The sequence below is a fragment of the Girardinichthys multiradiatus genome, chromosome Y (genome assembly GCF_021462225.1).
Source record: "Girardinichthys multiradiatus isolate DD_20200921_A chromosome Y, DD_fGirMul_XY1, whole genome shotgun sequence".
Taxonomy (NCBI): Eukaryota; Metazoa; Chordata; class Actinopteri; order Cyprinodontiformes; family Goodeidae; genus Girardinichthys; species Girardinichthys multiradiatus.
This window is the reverse complement of record NC_061818.1, coordinates 20,763,683-20,784,448: the sequence shown is the minus strand read 5'-3', so window position 1 is coordinate 20,784,448 and position 20,766 is coordinate 20,763,683. Positions and strand designations below refer to the sequence as shown.

The following is a 20,766-nucleotide window of genomic DNA, read 5'->3' as shown; positions in this document are numbered from 1 at the left end:
CAGACCAGAAAGACATTAACACTGTTTAGTTAATTTTTTTTTTTTTATCCGTCTCGTGTTGTATTGTCATCGGGAAATGTGACATTATCACATATTACTTGTTTCATACAGCCCTAATTTTAGTCTGTATATATTGTCAGAAGAGAACGATGTTGTGGTAGGCTATAGATGCTCAGTCATCCAGGTCATGTCAAGACTACTGAATTGGACTTTTCTCAAAATCTTTGTCATTTTGAACATTGGATGTTTTAAAGACAGGTTCTTTTGTAAATTGTTTATTTTTTTCAAAAATATCTTTAATTTCCTATGATTGCAGTACCTGGTTTCAGTCATATTTTATCACTCTTGACAAGTCAATTAACCATTTTTATTATTTTGTTTTTTTTGTTATTATCTAATACAGCTATTAGTATTTGAAGTAGTACAAGTATGTGTGCTTTCACACAAATAAAATAAATGTTTTTTATATGTGACACATACTGAATACAAAACAAAGTAAGGTAACCATATAAAATGGAGCATACATTTTTTGATTATTAAAGAGTGTTATCTGAGGCAGAGCTCACGTGGAGATGGAATGTGCTTCAATATTTTGGCCCTGCCGCCAAAAAAGGCCTGATCACCTTTTAACTTCAGAAGCATAGCTGAATCAGCGAGAAGCAGCTGGTCAGCTGATCTCAAAGCTCCTGGTGGACTGAATGAGGTCAGTGAAGTAGGCTGGTGAAGGAAATGTCTCAAAAACGAACATTTGAATTTCAACTCTGAACTTCGCATTGGGAATCACAAATGATACGGATGTTTTTAAGAATCTGGCAAATCATTAGCACTTTTCTGTGCCAGCCTTGTGGCTTCAGTTAGGGGTTTATTTTAAGTTTAAAATGATACTTCTCATTAGGGTACACAAGTACTGCATTGAAAACAGCTAATAAAGATAAATACATATGTTATGGCAAAACATTCAAATAACTTGCTGAAATTGTAAAAGTTGTTTCTTGTTAGGTGTTGCTAATGCCTTAACTGATCTACAGGGGACATTTTGACACCCTCTTAACCTCACTTGTTCATGCAGAATTGCATAAAACAAGTACGTGGCACATTATGAAGAAAAGTAGAATTTCCAGTAGCTCTAGTTTCCATGTGTTGCCTTATGACGCAAAAAAACGTGTTGGGACCTATTCACCCATTGTTCCAGGTAGTCCGTGAGTGTGTTTGGGATTATAAAGTCATACACGGAAACCCTAGTTAATGTGACATCAGAGGTTTAGCAATAATGGAAAGTATTCCTACCCCTTAAAAGTTTTTCACCTTTGTGCCAAAAATAATGACGACCTTTAATGTGTTTGATTAGATGTTCTGCAATAATCAAATACAAAGTAGAACATAATTGCCAAGTGGAAGGAAAAGGATGCAAGGTTAAAGAAAAAAAAGCAGAAAGGTTCAGCACTCACTTGTATTCAAGATCCCTGAATCAATACCTTTTTGGAACCACATTCACCACAGTTAGAGCTGTAAGTGTTTTGCATTATGTCTTTACCAGTTTTGCACATCTAAAAGTAAAATTGTTTCTCATTCTTCTTTGCAAAATAGCTCAAGCTTAGTTAAATTGAATGGAGGGAATCTTTAAATCTAAATGTTCAGTTTTTGCCACTGATTCTCAAGTGAATTTATGTCTGGGCCATTCTATCAAGTAACTATACCTTTTAAACCTGACTTAACCATTCTATTGTAGCTTCAGTTGTACACTACCGGTCAAACGTTTTAGAATGCCTTTCTCATTTAATGGTTTTATCTACGTTTATGACTATTTACATTGTACGTAGATTCTCACTGAATGCATCAAAACAGTTTTCCACCACCCATAGCCTTTTACATGATGCTGTTTCACTAATGTTCTCAAACATGGGGCCTTCATGGACTAGCCTGAGATTAGATTCCACACAGGCAGCACTTTCTTACCGGAGTTTATTTAGGGTTGTCAGGCTGAAGGTGGCTTCATGCATATGCACTCCACACTTTTCAGATTTTGTTTTCTCAAACATTTTTAAAAGTCATTTATCTTTTACTTTACACATCATGGTTATGCACTGTGTTGGTGTGCCTAAAATCCCATTAAGTTACTCTGGACATTGTGGTTGTAATCTGGCAGAAAGTGGGTGGGTGGGTTTAAGAGGTATAAATGCTTTTGCAATTCACTGTAAAACCTTACTTGTTACAGGAAACATTTGCATGGCTCACTGTGTACCAGACTTGAATTTGTGGAATGTCCAGATTCCCTGTGATTCCTTGTGATGTGACGTAACAAACTATTTTTGCATGCTGATGTCAAACCCATTCATCCATTGTTCCATTCCTGTGCAGTCCATTACACTGTTTCAGATTGGAAACATGTACACGTTAGATCAGTGTAACTGCGACATCAGCGTTGATGACTTGACGTGTGCATTTTTAAAATCTACCATGGTTTTGTGCTTCCCCGCAAGCTTTTACATCAGGCCCTGCTAGGATGCAGATCTGACGGGTGTGTGTCTGTTTTGTCCACAGGCTCCACAGTCTAACGGCACCTCGAGACCTCCGCCTGCCTTCCTTGCGTAGGTTACAAAATTTCATCAACATTTGCTTTTGGTTACACTTAGACATGTGTTGACCACGCATCTTGTCTGCTTTTCACAGTGGAGGGAACCCATTTGCAACAGTCAGGCTACGACCAACTGTGACTAATGATCGCTCTGCTCCCAACATCTGATTTCCAACATTTCCATCCGTCATCGAGCTCATCTGCTCATAGTTTGGCCTCTGTTCATATGGTCCAACAGCTTCCCCTGGGTCAGGGCGGAGGAGAAAATGGCCATTTGAATCTGATACAAACTGATTTGATAAACCAAGTATTTTGGGACCATTTTAGTAACTAAACAGAAGTTCATCTATTTATGATATTTTTTCTATGTCAATAGTTTTGTCTGTCTGTGTGTGGTGGTGGTGAGATTTAAATTACCACATTCTAACTTGCACTTGGGACATGGATGAATTAAAAGGTGGTCCAAGAGAATCATGCAATGTATTTTTGCTGTTGATGTTGCTTGTTTGACTGTTAGAAACCATGCTGTGGTCATATGACAATACTGTGAAGGAATCCTACATTTCACCTTTAGGTCCTAATGTATAAACTCGCTGTGGAAAGTCACTACAGACATACTGTTGTGAGGAGAAAGATGATTTAAACAAATATTTCCTAAAAAGCACAGGGATATTTTCCTTGGTCCTCTTGTATAAACACTTAACTGATTCTTTGTCCATTGCCATCTAAATTAATGGGTTTTTTTGTAATGTGGACACTTGTGCCTTAATAATGCATACATACTGTAAAGTATATTTTATCTGTACTTAATTCCAGCTGTGGAACTCTGATAACCCTCACAGATGGTAAAACTACATGTATGCTTTTCCATCACTCATCACATTCTTCTAATAATTTGCTATGTAACGAATAAAGAGTTATTTCTTCAGTTTGGTGTTTTAATTCACACATGCAGAGGCTTTCTGAAGTACTCGAAGTTGAGTGTTTTCTATATTTAGTCACATTACAGCCATTAATTTATTTAATGTGACAGACCAACATAGTACTGACTGTTAGGTGGAAGCTAAAGGATGAAGAGGTTTTAAAATGTTTTTTACAAATAAAAAAGGAGAGTGTGGCATGTATTTGTATCCAATTCCCCAGAATCAGTACATTGTAGAACTACCTTTAGCTGCATTTACAGCTGAATGTCTTTTTGTGTTTCTTTGGAACATTGTTCCAGCTTGGTCAGATTGGATGAAGAGCATCTGAACATGTTTTCTTGTCTTGCCAGATATTTACAATGAGATTTAATTCTGATCTTTTTTTCTGGTCCATTTGTATACCTTGATTTAAATCACTCCAATTATGATGCTTATGGTTTCCTTTTACCTGTTGAAGAAACTCACCCCCACAGCATGATGCTGCCACTGCCATGTTTACAAGATTCAGATACTTCATCTAATATGTGCAGTGCTAACTTTCCATGTTACACTAAAATGTACCTCTTTGGCTCAGCTGACCAGATAACCTTCTTACCGGTTTGCTGTGTCTCCTGCATGGCTTGTGGCACACGTGACTTATATCTTTCTTTATGCCGCACTTCCATAAAGGCCAGGATCTGTAGAGTGGAGAACAGGGAGTCGTCCTGTCGGCATCTTCTCCCATCTATGCTCGGATTAATGCTCTCCTTTATGGCCTGTTAGTTTAGGTGGGACGTTCATGTCTTGGGAGCTTTGCTACTGAGCCATACTCTTCAGATGATGGACTGAACAGAGCTCTGTGGAACGTTGAAAGGCTAGAATATTTTATAACCTAACCCTGCTCTAAATTTATCCACAACTTTATCCTTGGCCTACATGCTGCTGTTTGTTCATTAACTTCTGAGGCCCTTCACAGGGACAGATTTATACCAAGGGAAAATTACAAACTGGTACACTATTTACCGATTATGTGACTTCTGAAAGCTCTGGATTTGAAGGGCATCAACATATAAGGGTCTGAATACATATGCATGCCACAATTTTGCACTTTTTATCTGAATGCATTCAAATAAAACATACATTTCTTTATCTAATGTGAAAAATTGTTAAAGTTTGAGGGATTTGAATGATTTTTGCAAGCTCATCCTGCGTTGGAATTTTTAAATATCCATATGGGAAAAAAAATCAGGAGACAGACATGAGTAGCATTACCTTTTAATTACAGTAACTCATATAAAAAGTAACAACCTCAATCATAAGAGCGTGTTTAGTGTGTTTTTAACTCCAATTCTTTCACTCTCTCCAAATAATTATATCCATCCTTTTATTCTGCCATGAACAAATGTTTCAGTATCCTGCGGTGAAGGAAGACAAAAACAGGGACAGAGACATTCTCAATTGATTGTCTGGCTGGGAGGAAGTTGATTTGTCACAGACTGAAATATGGAGGCAAAAATCTGACAATATAAGATATTTCAATTTTTACTCAGTCCTCCAGAGGTTAAAAGGAGGCTGCGCTTTGACATAAACAGTCCTCTCAAAGGAAATCCAAAATCAAACGATGAGGTTGTAAAAGTCGAGGGCATGTCGGATTGTGTGTACATCCAGCTGAATCATCATTGTACAAACTGTCAGTGCAAATTATGGCCCCAAGAAATAATAAAACAGGCAAAATGCTTCATCAGGCATAAGTCCACTGTTTCAGCCGGAGCAGGTAATGTCCACAGATAATCCTTTTCATTTCCTTTAAATCACAGCATTATCTCAATGCAAACGTGGAACACGCCGAGTCAAACACTGAAACATTTAAAACAAAAAAGCTGAGTACAATGTTCGCTAAACGGTGGCAGCTGCAAGCAAATATAAAGAAAAATTAAGACAAAAAAAATTATTTAATGGCCTCTGACTAAAAAAAAATAAACCATCTGCTCAGATCACCTGAACAACATCAAGAAAAAAAAAAAACTGATGGAATCTGATCACTCGGTACATAGCGAAGGCACTAACAACATATGGACACTCGTGTGATAAAATACATCCTAAACCTGCAGATGAAAAATAGATCTCAGACTATAATTCATTTTGCAGTCTTTTATCATTTATCGTTATGTATGCGTGTGAATGAGAGAAGAGCGTGAAGGAGCTGCTGTTTGGTCCTTCTAGCCGAAGGTGGCGCCACAGTTGGGACACCTCCTCTGACGCAGCGCAAAGCAGAAGAGGATGCCCAAAGGGAAGAAGAAGATGGCACACAGGATCCCGAGGCAGGTGAAGTCATCCTCCAGGACACCCACTCTGTGGAAAAGGACAGATTGATGGATTCAGGTATTTAGAAAGGAAGCAAGTTTCATCTGGGACAGGAGGCAGCAAACGTTACAAACCCAGAGAGCCATTCTTTCAACTTTTAGAATATAGAAAAACAAGAAACATTGACAAAATGAGATTAGATTTTGTTGAATTTGATACTTACGGAAATGTAAAAGAAAAAAAACATTCTACCTAAATACAAAATAAAATAAATAAATGCCAAATTTGTAAAGGAGTTTATGTGTGGATCGAATATCTGGATTGCCCATTTTAAAAACTTGCCAAATCCAAAAAAATAAGAAACATCTTGTTTACATTTTTGTTTTGTTTTTTTGGCTACAGTTGAGAGCATAAAAAGCAACATGCCGCTCCACAGCCTGCAGACTTTGATCTAGAACTGGATTCAAAACTGAGTTTAACTGATCTAATGAGTCTTATTTGCTTAACAAAAACCATGCTATTCACCCTTTACAATATATTCACAGTGAAAGAGAGACTGTATTGGCTGCTGCTGCTTTCAGTCTGTGTCATGTGACCTGCTGCCCTCAGATATCCCCATGCAGCTGTCAGTTTATAGGAGATCAGTGCAGAGAGCAGCTGAAACACGGCTAATTGATAAGCAGATTAATATGTCTGCTGCTCAAAGCAAAGCGCCAGCTTCAAGACGCCGGAGAACCACTGTTCCGGTAATCTTTGTCCACATATGGTTAACTGGAACCACATTGGAATATTGATACTTGCCAAATTATTATCAAGTTCTCAGTAAAGAAATATTTAAGAAAGACGTACGCTACCCTAACCCAAAGGATGAAGCTTTGTGTTTTAGGTGACGTGTTGTTAGAACATGATAGAAGCTTTTTTTTATATATAGTTAACAGTACGTTGGCTGTTGATGCTGTTTAAGATTCTATTCCACCCATTTAACTGTCTTAGTAGTATACTGTGCTGATGGCCAGGGTCACGAGTATCTTCCAGTTATTTTCTGGGTCGGAAGCTAAAAAAGGCTGAGAAACCACCATTGCAGAAGGTGTTCTTTCCCACTAACAACAGATCTAAAATGGCCACTTCATTTCCAGTTTCACATCACACTGAAAACACCTCAATAAATTCTCACCTGCTGTTTCTCAGTCGTCTCCAACCTGAACTCTACCTTCACCACTCAAGCATTACAAAGATGTTTTTATTGATCAAGGAGAGAAGTTCTCTTCACACCCAGTCATCTTGATCAAAAAAGTACCACTGAATCAGCTGTTGGGGTGGGGGGATAGCAGACGATCAAAAAAAATTTTGAAACTCTTAAAATAGCTGTTGCTAATCAGCTTTAACCGTAAACAAAGTGCTAACTGGGTCTTATGACTTTAACACAACACCCAGTGTGGCCTGAGGCCTTTGGAGGGAATGAACTTTCAGAAGATACAGGAAGTGAAAGGCTGAATTTAAAAATGTCCTACTTTGAAGACAAATATATGCCAACTCTGCTTTGCACAATAACTCAAGCTCAGTCAGATTGCATCTATGAACATCTACCATTGATTCTTCGTTGGATTCACATCCAAGCTTTGACCGGTCCATTTAAAAAAAAAATGTTTTCATCTAAACTGTTTGTGCTGCCAACAGTTTTTCCTCCATCAACTTTGATCAACTTCCTGCTCCGAGCAGAAGAAAGGCATTTCCACAGCATTATTCTGCCACCACCATGCTTCAAGGAGGGATAGTGTGCTCAGGGTGATGTACAAATAAAGTGGGAACTGGGTTTTAAGACTGGACCACACCAACAGAAGTGGAAAAACTAGATTTAAAAATAAAAGGTCCTCCTGATAAACTCATATTATATCCTCAGATTAAGTTTCTGCTTTGACTAGTTTTAAACCAAAGTGTCATTATTTCCAAGAAAGTGTTGTATGTTTGGTCCATCATTGCACCACTCCATTTCCTGCAATGCAAAAAAGTGTTTGCACAAGATATCAGCAATGCTGATGCCAGGAACAGCCACAAACTTACCCATCATGCAAGTTAGAACGGACGCATTTCCAAACTCCCCAAATAAAAATAAAAATGGGTAAATGAACATTTTTTTCTGTATATACATATATATATAAATATATATAACACTGTGCAAGGATGCAGCAGCTCCTCCAGGGATCAATAAGCGGAATTATTTAGACTTTTTGGGTCATCTAAAAAGTCGTTTATGCAGACATGGCCGTCAGGATAGTGAGGGGAGCCAAAAACCTTCCACCTCAACCCCAGCTACACAGCTTTCTGGTTTCAACAGTTAAAATGATGAATGACTGGAAATATGTTAATATGTTTTATTGACTTGTGCGTTCACGATTATTAAGTCACCAGTATCGTATTTGTGCCTTTTTCTGTGGTACATTTATAGAAAACTGAAGCTCCACCCCAGTTTTACTCATATTATTGAGTCATTTGACTCATTCCAAGCATGTGATTTCACAGGTTTCCCAGGCGGCCAGATAGGACGGTTATCGATTAAATTTCCTATAAATGCTGAACGTTTAACTGATCACGCTGATGTGAACCATCAAAGGCATCATTTATCCTTCATCCCACAGCAAAGAATCTAAATTAAAACCTGTTCAGTTTGTTCCAGAAAACATGAACAACAATCCATGTGACCCGGGTCCTGTAGCCACCTTTGGCCCCATCACATGTTTGAAGCGTGAACTCAGCTGAATGACCGGCCGTTGACTCACCACAGAGAAACCAATGAGAAACTCCCAAAACTGAAAGTCACTCGCTCATCTTATCAATACTGTCAGCTTCCTGATACGTGTAGCAGCAACAATAATAAACACAGAACTCAGAGTGAGCACATGACACTCCAGATTTTCCTGTATGAAGGGTAACTTTTCCTGGTTACGAGTTTCAGACATTGCGCCATTTGTGCGTCCTCACCTGCAAGCCGGGCAGCCTCCCACCACCACTACAGAAGGTTGGATGATGGCGTAAGTCGATGTGTAGGGCTGCTGGGAAACGGCGGGGCCCATCTGAGCCGCCGGGTATCCTGGAAGATCCCCAGAAATGTGGCTTGTTATAATTCTGCCCTTTCATTTTTATGCCAACACGGATTAAAATAGGATAAAATTAGAGAACTTTTGGCAATAAACAGATTGAAGTATATATCTACACAGCACAAATAACTTGATATTTAATTATGATACCATAAATAGCAGACTATGATTTTTTTTTTTTATTATTCTAAGAACTATAAAACCTAAATTTATTTGATAGAGGTGGTAGTATTGATTCCAACAAAATGATCAAATTATATGAAAGCCCCATTTTTGCAGCACAGCATATCTCTTTCATCTTAATCTGATTCTTATTAAATCATTAATAAGTGCTACAATCGGCTGATGCGCTCATGGACTAAAAATTGTAGCAGTTCTTTGTTTTTATACCTTTGGCAAATTTAAAGTCCTTAAAATAATATTTGAATTTGACCAACATGTTTCTCCTTACTGGAAGTAATATTTGAAGTGGCTCAGCAAACCATTTCTACTGAATCCTATAAAGAACCTGTGATGGGAGCCAATGATTAGGGTGATTTGTAGGAAGGCCTTCCGACCTTAAATACTTGGGAGCTCATCGCAAAAGATTAACCATTAAAGGTATCACTGGAAACATGCAAAAAACTGGTCAGCAATTATAAGAGAGAATTGCTGTAATGCTAACGAAGACTTTTCCACTGATTATTGAGAAGGGTATAAATCCTTTTTGATATCCCAGTTTTTTTTTTTATAAAAATAAATGTAGTTTTTTAATTGATTTTTTGAGAAATTGTCTAATTTCTTAACAAAAAGAAAGTTTTGTTTTAATGAAAATAATATGAAATCTAAATCTGCCAGGGATATGAATAATTTTGCTTGTAACTCTTTATTCTGCATGAAGAGTCGAGAACTATTGGGCCCTTGCTGGTCTGGGGCCACTGAGTGGTGGCTTAATTTGCTTCTGCTTTGGGCCGGCTCTGCCTAAGATATAGCCAGCTCAAATTCACATAGATTTTTTTGTATAAAGAAGGCATTTGTGATCTTCACATATTCAACACCAAGTGTTTAGAATCTCCAATAATCTCATGTCAAACCTTGGGCATACATTAATTGTTTGGCCAGAAATTGCAACCAGAAAAACTTCCCTTGATCATTTCTGATCAGGTAAAATACTAACATTTTGGATTCTTTGTTTTTCTTTGCTGTTCATGAAATGCTTTAAACACCATTTCCAATCTATAAACGCATTAACCGTTGCTGGGCTGCATCTAAATGCATAACTGGTAATAACCTCGTTTTATGTTGGATTCACATGAACCATCTACCTGTATATCAATTAACCTGAACCACATGTTCTCTTTTGCGTCAAAAAGGGATCTGCTAATCAAGTTACTATAAACAAAACATGGCAAACCCTGGAGTGTGTCAGCTGGACATCTAAATAATTATCAGGCTCATTTCAACGTCATGTCCACTGTTTTTGGCCATTTGTACACATCTGCAGTTCAGATTGTGTAACATTGGGAACTTTGACACTTTAATCAGACTTCCAGCTACACACACACCTGCTCTGTTTCATGCCAAGTTGGCGCGGACTGGTTTAATCCGCTAAAAAGGAAGCGGTTCAGCAACAAAAAAAAAAAACAGGAAATGTCATGTGAATAAAAGTAACGGGAGTTGGGTTTTGTTTATTTGTAATGACTGACTTCTTGTATAAAAGCAGCACTTATACAATCACGGTCAGGTGACGGCTTCCTGTCTCACATTAAACTGACACATTTAGAAAATAACAACTGCACCACAAATATACATGTTTTTTTTAAAGACAAGTAACGGTTAATAACTGTATAATTTAGGAGTACAGCTGTTTTTGTTATACAGTTGACCTATATTTCAATTTGTTCTATAAAAATTAGCATAACAATCATTTCTGTTAACATACTGCGCATGCGAAACTTTCAAGCGCCTGGTAACAAAATAATCTTTAAGGGCTGGATTTAAACCCTGAGTGAGGGTTAAATAAGGGGGTTAAACCCTAACGTTTCCCTGTGAAAGCAGCTGGGAGTCGGAGCCCTTGTCCCGCCTGGTGATTTAACTTTCCGGTCAATGTGTGAAACAAGCAGCGCTACTTGCCTGGGCCATTCGTGTAGTGGTATGGCGGCGGGGCCGCAGCGGGGATGGCCCCGTACCCGTGCTGCTGCTGCTGCGACGGGCCGTCGGGAACGGCGTTGTAGGCGGGGGGTCTGTCTTGAAGGAGATGCTTGCTGTCCACCATCTCACCGAAGAAGCGTGTCCTTAACTCGTCTTTTATCTTGTCCCGCGAGTGAACAAAATAGGAATAAATAAAAAAAATAATCGTTTCGACTACTCGGTTTCTGTCAACCGAAATGCTGCGCGACGCTGGCTGAGGCTTATTAGCGGGAAAAACAGAGAAGATACGCAGCGCAAAAATGAAACTTCGTCCCTCTCCATGCGCCAACTTTGTTCAAAGCGACGCAACAACCCCAAACCTTCACTGAATGTCCTCCGTTATGGCAGGAATGATCAGAGTTGTTTTGGTATCGGTTAACTTAATTCCATTTCCCTGTTTGAAGTTGGTCCTTCTGTGTCCAAACAGTAGCCATGCACCATCGTAGCACCTAAAATCTCAGCTGGAAGTCAGAAAGGTTTTTCTTTCTGTCTGGATTGTCACAGGAGAAGAATCATGTGACGGGCTGCTGTTGCTCCTCTGCGCATTGAAAGGCTTCTTAAAGGGACAGCACACAAAAACAAAGCGCTGTACTCACATCTTATGGTAAGCCAGTTATGTATATATTCATATTCGTTGCGGCTTCAAAATACAGGTCCTTCTCAAAATATTAGCATATTGTGATAAAGTTCATTATTTTCCATAATGTCCTGATGAAAATTTAACATTCATATATTTTAGATTCATTGCACACTAACTGAAATATTTCAGGTCTTTTATTGTCTTAATACGGATGATTTTGGCATACAGCTCATGAAAACCCAAAATTCCTATCTCACAAAATTAGCATATCATTAAAAGGGTCTCTAAACGAGCTATGAACCTAATCATCTGAATCAACGAGTTAACTCTAAACACCTGCAAAAGATTCCTGAGGCCTTTAAAACTCCCAGCCTGGTTCATCACTCAAAACCCCAATCATGGGTAAGACTGCCGACCTGACTGCTGTCCAGAAGGCCACTATTGACACCCTCAAGCAAGAGGGTAAGACACAGAAAGAAATTTCTGTACAAATAGGCTGTTCCCAGAGTGCTGTATCAAGGCACCTCAGTGGGAAGTCTGTAGGAAGGAAAAAGTGTGGCAGAAAACGCTGCACAACGAGAAGAGGTGACCGGACCCTGAGGAAGATTGTGGAGAAGGGCCGATTCCAGACCTTGGGGGACCTGCGGAAGCAGTGGACTGAGTCTGGAGTAGAAACATCCAGAGCCACCGTGCACAGGCGTGTGCAGGAAATGGGCTACAGGTGCTGCATTCCCCAGGTCAAGCCACTTTTGAACCAGAAACAGCGGCAGAAGCGCCTGACCTGGGCTACAGAGTAGCAGCACTGGACTGTTGCTCAGTGGTCCAAAGTACTTTTTTCGGATGAAAGCAAATTCTGCATGTCATTCAGAAATCAAGGTGCCAGAGTCTGGAGGAAGACTGGGGAGAAGGAAATGCCTAAATGCCAGAAGTCCAGTGTCAAGTACCCACAGTCAGTGATGGTCTGGGGTGCCGTGTCAGCTGCTGGTGTTGGTCCACTGTGTTTTATCAAGGGCAGGGTCAATGCAGCTAGCTATCAGGATATTTTGGAGCACTTCATGCTTCCATCTGCTGAAAAGCTTTATGGAGATGAAGATTTCATTTTTCAGCACGACCTGGCACCTGCTCACAGTGCCAAAACCACTGGTAAATGGTTTACTGACCATGGTATCACTGTGCTCAATTGGCCTGCCAACTCTCCTGACTTGAACCCCATAGAGAATCTGTGGGATATTGTGAAGAGAACGTTGAGAGACTCAAGACCCAACACTCTGGATGAGCTAAAGGCCGCTATCGAAGCATCCTGGGCCTCCATTAGACCTCAGCAGTGCCACAGGCTGATTGCCTCCATGCCACGCCGCATTGAAGCAGTCATTTCTGCAAAAGGATTCCCGACCAAGTATTGAGTGCATAACTGTACATGATTATTTGAAGGTTGACGTTTTTTGTATTAAAAACACTTTTCTTTTATTGGTCAGATGAAATATGCTAATTTTGTGAGATAGGAATTTTGGGTTTTCATGAGCTGTATGCCAAAATCATCCGTATTAAGACAATAAAAGACCTGAAATATTTCAGTTAGTGTGCAATGAATCTAAAATATATGAATGTTAAATTTTCATCATGACATTATGGAAAATAATGAACTTCATCACAATATGCTAATATTTTGAGAAGGACCTGTACTAATCTGTGAAAACACACGCAGCAGAAAGCAGTGACTGATCAGTCACATTATTAGTTTCTGCTTAACAAAATGAGATCTCATCACAATGTCATCCTGCATTTCAGCTGCTTCATTTTAAACTGTACAGACGGAAAACTGCACTTCCTAGCAATTAGCATGCATGGATAAAACTCTTTTCTATAGGTAGAGACAATAGGAATCACTCTGTTCTACTGATATCTTTTAAAGGGTAATATTTAAATCTCCAGGGCTGCACGGAAGCGCAGTTGGTAGCACTGTTGCCTTGCAGCAAGAAGGTCCTGGGTTTGATTCCCGGCCAGGGGTCTTTCTGCATGGAGTTTGCATGTTCTCCCCGTGCATGTGTGGGTTCTCACCGGGTACTCCAGCTTCCTCTCACAGTCCAAAGACATGCCTGTTAGGTTAATTGGTAACTCTAAATTGCCCGTAGGTGTATGAATGAGTGTGTGTATGGTTGTATGTGTGTTGCCCTGTGATGGACTGGTGACCTGTCCAGGGTGTACCCCGCCTCTCGCCCAAAGACTGCTGGAGATAGGCACCAGCTCCCCCGTGACCCACTATGGAATAAGTGGTAGAAAATGACTGACTGACGACTGATATTTAAATCTCTCCTCTTTTAGGTCTTGACTTCAAACTGTGCTACACTGTAACACAAAATACAGGTTCACCACATAGTCTGCACGTGTTACATATATTAAATACAGTCTATGTTCCACTTTCATGTAATATAGCAAACATTCACAACTCCTCCCATTCATTACTCACTCAATAATAATAATAATTAATAGCTACTTTGTACAGCTTTGTTTCACCCAAATGCTGCATTTGCAACCGTTTGCATCTCAGCCAATCTGTTGGGAGATTTCAGGACACATTATGAGCAGAATATCCTGATCTATACTTAGTGGGAGACCCCTAAATTTAGTATTCAAAATGCCCAACAACCTTTTCTACTGTTATTTGAGACATTTTGAGATTTTAAACCGAAAACATCTACTATTGTTATTCTTTTCAACCATCAGCTGATGTTGTCGTTGGCCCCTCTCCCATCTCCAAGCATTTACACAGCATCCTATTTGTCTTGGAAATCAGAGATTGGAGTTGCTAATGAGATGAAACCATTCTAGCTACAATTTGGAAGATAACAGGGTTTGTTATTTGTTTTGGTGCTCACTACTAGCAATTCAAGCCAATCACAACACATTTCTCTAACCATAGAGAAGCAGCAAGAGAAGCTGTAACAGCGGTAGGGCACAGCGGTGAGAGAAATTTTCAGAGCAGACTGTGAAGAGGGAAAGAAAGGAAGCAACAGGACGAAATACTGGAGGCCAATTTTAACCCCCAGGTTCTGTTGCACAGATTAGTGCAAGAAGGCATCACAAAAAATAGGCCTCCAGGAACCTCCACCATCCAACAAGGAAAGCCTCAAGGTAACACCATCAGTCAATGCGCTTGGCTTTCTATTGATGCGAGCTAGCCATTGTATTTCCACAACAATTCCTCTAAAGAAGTCTAACTTCGCTACAGTTTATGATGACATTAAAAAATCTTTGACATGCTGATAGAGGAGGTCTGTTGTTAAACAACAACAAATGGCAATACTGACCTTCATGGAGGAAGTTAAAGCACTGAGGTTACAGAACATAGAAAAAGACAAGAGGATTATGTCTTTGTAGCGACACGGCTGAGCTGGACTAATTGACATCATAGTCACTGAATCAAAAAACAAAACATATTCCTATGCATGAACAGTGACAACAATGGATAAAGAAGAACCAGATGCGTAAGTTGCTGATTTTGTTGAGCAATAAGTAACAGCCTTCCTAAACTTAAAAGGAATAGCACTGGACCACATTGACGCCTGCAATCCACTTCCACGAAGAAACAGAATGAACAACCCAGCCACAATAATGTGGTTGGTAAATAGAAAACACATGACTGAACTGTTACAACAAGGTCAAAAATTAAAAGGTACGGATGTCTACTTGAATGGACATTTGACAACAAGAAATCCAGACATTGCCAGATAAGCCTGCCTTCTAAGAAGACAGAAAAAATACAAGCTACATGGAGACAAACTGCAAAATCTTTATCAAATTAACTGGAACACCAGAAGAAGGCAAGGTAATAGTCATCAAGACCAGGATGGATCTGGAAAAATACCATTAGGATATTAACAAAGAGGTGAAGGCATGACTTGCATATTAGGGCCAGACCTCTCAACCACATAATCTAGTAGCAGTATGCAAACAGCTCCAACTGAACTGGAAACATTTGCACACACAGAATATAAGTGACAAGATATAGAACGAAAGATAGATCATGAAAACAACTTTTAAATGAATATGTATAACAGCCCCAATTGTTATGCAGAAAACCAGTTTAATCAGATGTTTTCAACAAGACAAAATGTATCTATCATTTACTTTAATACCATACACTTACATACCAACTTCCAGCACACGAGAGAGTACATTAAACAGTTTGTTAATTCATTCAGTCAGTCAGTCAGTCAGTCATTTTCTACCGCGTATTCCATAGTGGGTCGCGGGGGAGCTGGTGCCTGTCTCCAGCAGTCTATGGGCGAGAGAATTCATTCAGTATTATAGGCATTTCAGAAACTTGGATAAACCCTGAGAAAAGGGTGAATTTTGAAATTCACGGGTAGGAATGAAACTATCAGAACAGAACAAACAAAAGTGGAGGAGGTGTAGCAATATATGTGAAGAAAAGCTTAACATTTAAGGTAGTGGAGAGAATGACTAGAGAACAGATGATCTTTTGGATTTGTGTTCAAAAGATGAAAAATGTTATGGTCGGGCTCCGGGATCTACTGTGGATATATTTAAAGAGGGGATGGAAAACACATTTTCCAAATGTTTGTAAGACTGTTTTTATTACCCAAACATGACTAGACCCAGTCAAATTACTTCATATTCTGCTACATTAATATATAATATATCGACAAATAATATGGAAAACAATGTGTCTAATGGGCTCCTATATAATGACGCAAGTGATCCGTTTTATTAGTCTATGATTGTTAATATAGTACATTGAAAACACTCAACCATTTAAAATTCAACATAGTGAGAACAGAGGAAAATATAAATGCATTTAAAAATGACTTACTAAAACAGAACTGGGATGTGGTTTGTGATTAGGAGGAGACCAACAATGCGTATGACAAGTTTCGAAGGATATTTTATAGTTTATACAATAAGAATTGTCCTCTAAAACAATACTTTATTGGTCAAAAGCAAAAAGATAGCCCATGGATTACTAAAGGTATGAAAAATGCCTGCGAGAAGAAGAATGCTCTTAATAAAGAATTTAAAATAGAGAGAAGAAAAGAAAAAGAAAGTACAAAATATATAAATATAAACTTAATATAATATCATTAAAGATTTCCAAAAAGAATATTATGTATGTGGAAGGAATTAAACAGTATTATTAGAAATGGAATTGAACAATTAACATAACCTGAATATATTGTTGAAAATGAAGATGCTTTAAAATCAGATCTAAAGATAAACCATGAGGATAGGAATCCCAGCTCAATTTTTATTAGACCCATAGAAGAATAACAAATGGTAAAACTGTACTAAAATGTAAAAATAAAACAGCAGCTGATTGAAATAAAATTGATATGATGGTTGTTAAAAAAGTTATTGAAGAAAAAAAAACAACCGCTGGTTCCTTTCCAGATAAAATAAAAATAGCTAAAGCAATACGCCTGTATAAAGAAGGTGACAGATATCATTTTACAGGCCTGTTTCTGTGTTATCACAGTTCTCAAAAATTCTGCAAAAACTCTTTACAGATATCTAAGATGATTTCATTCGGAAACACAAACTACTTTCTGACAGTTAATATGGATTCAGAGAAGAAAGACCTACATCTTTAGAATTATTGAAATCGATGGAAGAAATGCTATAGACAATAAAGCAGCAGGAATATTTAAAGATTTAAAGAAAGCATTTGATACTGTTAGGGCATCAGAGGGGTTGGACTGAATTGAGTAATAAGTTACTTAAAAACAGACAGCAGTTTGTACAAATGGGTGAATATAAATCCGCTTACATAGACATAAATGGTGGTGTTCCTCAAGGATTGGTTTTGGGTCCCAAACTATTTATACTACGCACAAATGACATATGATGTCAAATATACTGAAATTTATATTATTTGATACCAATATATTTTGTTCTGGGGAGACTTTACAGCAGCTTTTGGAGACAATAACATCAGAAATTAGTATTTTAAAACATGGTTCAATATGAATAAATTGTCAATAAATGTAATAATATATAAAACACAGATTATACGTTTTGGAAAATTAAATATAATGAATCTAATACAAGTAATTGTGAATAATATATGTAATGATTGCTGGAAGCCTCACATTAAACATATAAAAGCAAAACTAGCAAAGAGTATTGCAGTGTTGGCAAAATCCCTAAAGATCCTATACTGTTCAATGATGTCATACTTGAATTACTGTGTGGAGATTTGGGGAAACACATAAAATGCACTTTCAGACCTAGCAGGTTCTCGTACTCGTACTCGTACTCGTCGTCTTCCGCTTTATCCGGGACCGGGTCGCGGGGGCAGCAGACTCAACAGAGACGCCCAGACGTCCCTCTCTCCAGACACCTCCTCCAGTTCCTCCAGGGGGAGCCCAAGGCGTTCCCAGGCCAGCCGAGAGACATAGTCCCTCCAGCGTGTCCTGGGCCGTCCCCTGGGCCTCCTCCCGGTGGGACGTGCCTGGAACACCTCCCAAGGAAGGCGTCCAGGAGGCATCCGGTATAGATGCCCGAGCCACCTCAACTGGCTCCTCTCGATGTGGAGGAGCAGCGGCTCTACTCCGAGCCCCTCCCAGATGGCCGAGCTCCTCACCCTATCTCTAAGGGAGTGCCCGGCCACCCTACGGAGGAAGCTCATTTCAGCCGCTTGTATCCGGGATCTCGTTCTTTCGGTCATGACCCAAAGTTCATGGCCATAGGTGAGGGTAGGAACGTACACCGACCAGTAAACTGAGAGCTTTGCTTTTCGGCTCAGCTCTCTCTTCACCACAACGGACCGGCACAGCGCCCCCATTACTGTGGCAGCCGCACCGATCCGTCTGTCGATCTCCCGCTCCATTCTTCCCTCACTCGTGAACAAGACCCCGAGATACTTAAACTCCTCCACTTGAGGCAGGAACTCCCCTCCAACCTGAAGAGGACAAGCCACCCTTTTCCGGTCGAGTACCATGGCCTCGGACTTGGAGGAGCTGATCCTCATCCCAGCCGCTTCACACTCGGCTGCGAACCGCCACAGCGCATGCTGTAGGTCTTGGCTAGAGGGGGCCAGCAGGACTACGTCATCCGCAAAAAGAAGAGACGAAATCCACTGGTCCCCAAACCAGACCCCCTCCGGCCCTTGGCTGCGTCTAGAAATCCTGTCCATAAAAGTTATGAACAGGACCGGTGACAAAGGGCAGCCCTGCCGGAGTCCAACATGCACCGGGAACAGGTCCGACTTAGTGCCGGCAATGCGGACCAAACTCCTGCTCCGCTCGTACAGAGACCGGATGGCCCCTAGTAAAGGGCCCCCGATTCCATACTCCTGGAGCACCCCCCACAGGGCATCACGAGGGACGCAGTCGAATGCCTTCTCCAGGTCCACAAAACACATGTGAACCGGTTGGGCAAACTCCCATGAACCCTCGAGCACCCTGTAGAGGGTATAGAGCTGGTCCAGTGTTCCACGGCCGGGACGAAAACCACACTGCTCCTCCTGAAGCCGAGGTTCGACTATTGGTCGGACTCTCCTCTCCAATACCCTGGCGTAGGCCTTACCAGGGAGGCTGAGGAGTGTGATCCCCCTGTAGTTGGAACACACCCTCCGGTCCCCCTTCTTATGAAGGAATATCGAGGCACGTGACGTCGCCCGGTACGGCGGAGCCGGGGTCCCACCCTGGAGCCAGGCCTGGGGTCGGAACTCGTCGGAGAGCGCCTGATGGCCGGGTTGCTCCTTGTGGGACCCGGCCGGGCCAAGCCCGAACGAGAGACGCGAGGCCATCCCCCAGTGGGCCCACCACCTGCAGGGGGAACCGTGAGGGACCGGTGCAAAGAGGATTGGGTGGCGGACGAAGGTGGAGACCTCAGCGGCCCGATCCCCGGATGCTTAGGCTGGCTCTAGGGACGTGGAATGTCACCTCGCTGGGGGGGAAGGAGCCTGAGCTTGTGCGGGAGGTCGAGAGATATCGACTAGAAATAGTCGGGCTTGCCTCCACGCACAGCGTGGGCTCTGGAACCCATCTCCTTGAGAGGGGTTTTTCTCTGTTCTATTCTGGAGTGGCCCACGGGGAGAGGTGGTGGGCTGGTGTGGGTTTGCTTGTTGCCCCCCAGCTCAGCCGTCTCGTGTTGGGGTTTACCCCAGTGGATGAGAGGGTCGTATCCCTGCGCCTTCGGGTTGGGGAGAGGTCTCTGACCTAGCAGGTTCTATTGCTGGTAAAACAGCCTTAGATAAACTGATAAGACACATTACTCCTAACCTGGGTTTTGTTGTGTAATTTCTGAAGAAACCCCATTGGGTCCCTGGACCTGCAGTTCTGAATGTCCGATCTCTCAGCATAATGGTCGGTGGAAACACATCTGTTCAACCTGGCCTCAAGGTCGTTTCACTAGTATCTTTTCACTGATGTGGTTCCTCTCTTTAGAATTTAGAACCAAATTGTAACTTTGCAAAAGAAATTATCTTACTGGATAAGTCGAATTCGAGGTTATATAGTTAACAAAAAAGAGAGTTGCAAGGAATTAAAACAACACAACCAAATCTGTAGGGTGACTGAGCCCAAAATTATCATTTGAGGCTAAATGTCTTTAATGGATCTCCGTGTCTGTGAGCCCATTCTTATCTCTGTCTGCCTTTATTCTTCTTCTGAGTCATCATTAACCAGCACACAGAAGTCATCCCAATGTGATGTCATTAGGTACTAAGAATACATTTAGTTTAGGTGTGTGTTTAGGCGTCATTATTCTTATAAACCTTATATTTGATGTCTCAGAAACAAACATTTCCAAAACATTAGATTAGATTACTCAAGAGCTTACTGATTTTAGCAGAACAAGATCATATCTTTAGAATAGAATAGAATAGAATAGAATAGAATAGAATAGAATAGAATAGGTCTTTATTGTCATTGTACATGCGGGTACACAAAATTGAGAGCATTATTTGACAGGTATTGACATGCATCTAAATAAACAGTTCATCATAACAAACTCACAGGCATGAACACTGTATTTATCCTAACAAATGCTTAACGGCATTGTTGCTGGCAAGGGTGGCACAAGCCAGAGGAAATTACTTTTTTACATAGAGCCAAGTTATTTTAGATAGCTTTATTCCCTTAATAAATGAAAACATTATATGACAACTACTTTTTGTTT

The 20,766-nt window shown here is 40.4% G+C and overlaps 2 protein-coding genes across 2 annotated transcripts in view; one reads left to right on the top strand and one right to left on the bottom strand.

Moving 5' to 3' along the window:
* Positions 1 to 3,503, top strand: part of LOC124864077 (brain-specific angiogenesis inhibitor 1-associated protein 2-like protein 1) — a 50,901-nt gene extending 47,398 nt beyond the window's left edge. The window contains exons 13-14 of the mRNA XM_047358699.1: positions 2,542 to 2,588; positions 2,671 to 3,503. Of these exons, the coding sequence (XP_047214655.1) occupies positions 2,542 to 2,588; positions 2,671 to 2,743 (120 nt within the window). The 3' untranslated portion in view covers positions 2,744 to 3,503. The remainder of the gene's footprint in view (positions 1 to 2,541; positions 2,589 to 2,670) is intronic.
* A 1,233-nt stretch (positions 3,504 to 4,736) lies between these two features.
* Positions 4,737 to 11,570, bottom strand: LOC124863861 (brain protein I3-like). The gene is made up of 3 exons (XM_047358389.1): positions 10,989 to 11,570; positions 8,761 to 8,869; positions 4,737 to 5,829 (listed from the first exon to the last, which is right to left on the bottom strand). The coding sequence occupies exons 1-3, from the start codon at positions 11,128 to 11,130 to the stop codon at positions 5,697 to 5,699; spliced, it is 384 nt and encodes a 127-aa protein (XP_047214345.1). The 5' UTR covers positions 11,131 to 11,570; the 3' UTR covers positions 4,737 to 5,696.
* Positions 11,571 to 20,766: the final 9,196 nt, after the last annotated feature.

Bases quoted from the DNA above. Each gene is read 5' to 3' on its own strand.
- LOC124863861 (XM_047358389.1), bottom strand. From the start codon at position 11,130: ATGGTGGACAGCAAGCATCTCCTTCAAGACAGACCCCCCGCCTACAAC. The intron at 8,870-10,988 runs GCAAGTAGCGCT...GGGATCTTCCAG, and splicing joins CCACTACACGAATGGCCCAG to GATACCCGGCGGCTCAGATG. The intron at 5,830-8,760 runs GTGAGGACGCAC...CCTTTTCCACAG, and splicing joins GGAGGCTGCCCGGCTTGCAG to AGTGGGTGTCCTGGAGGATG.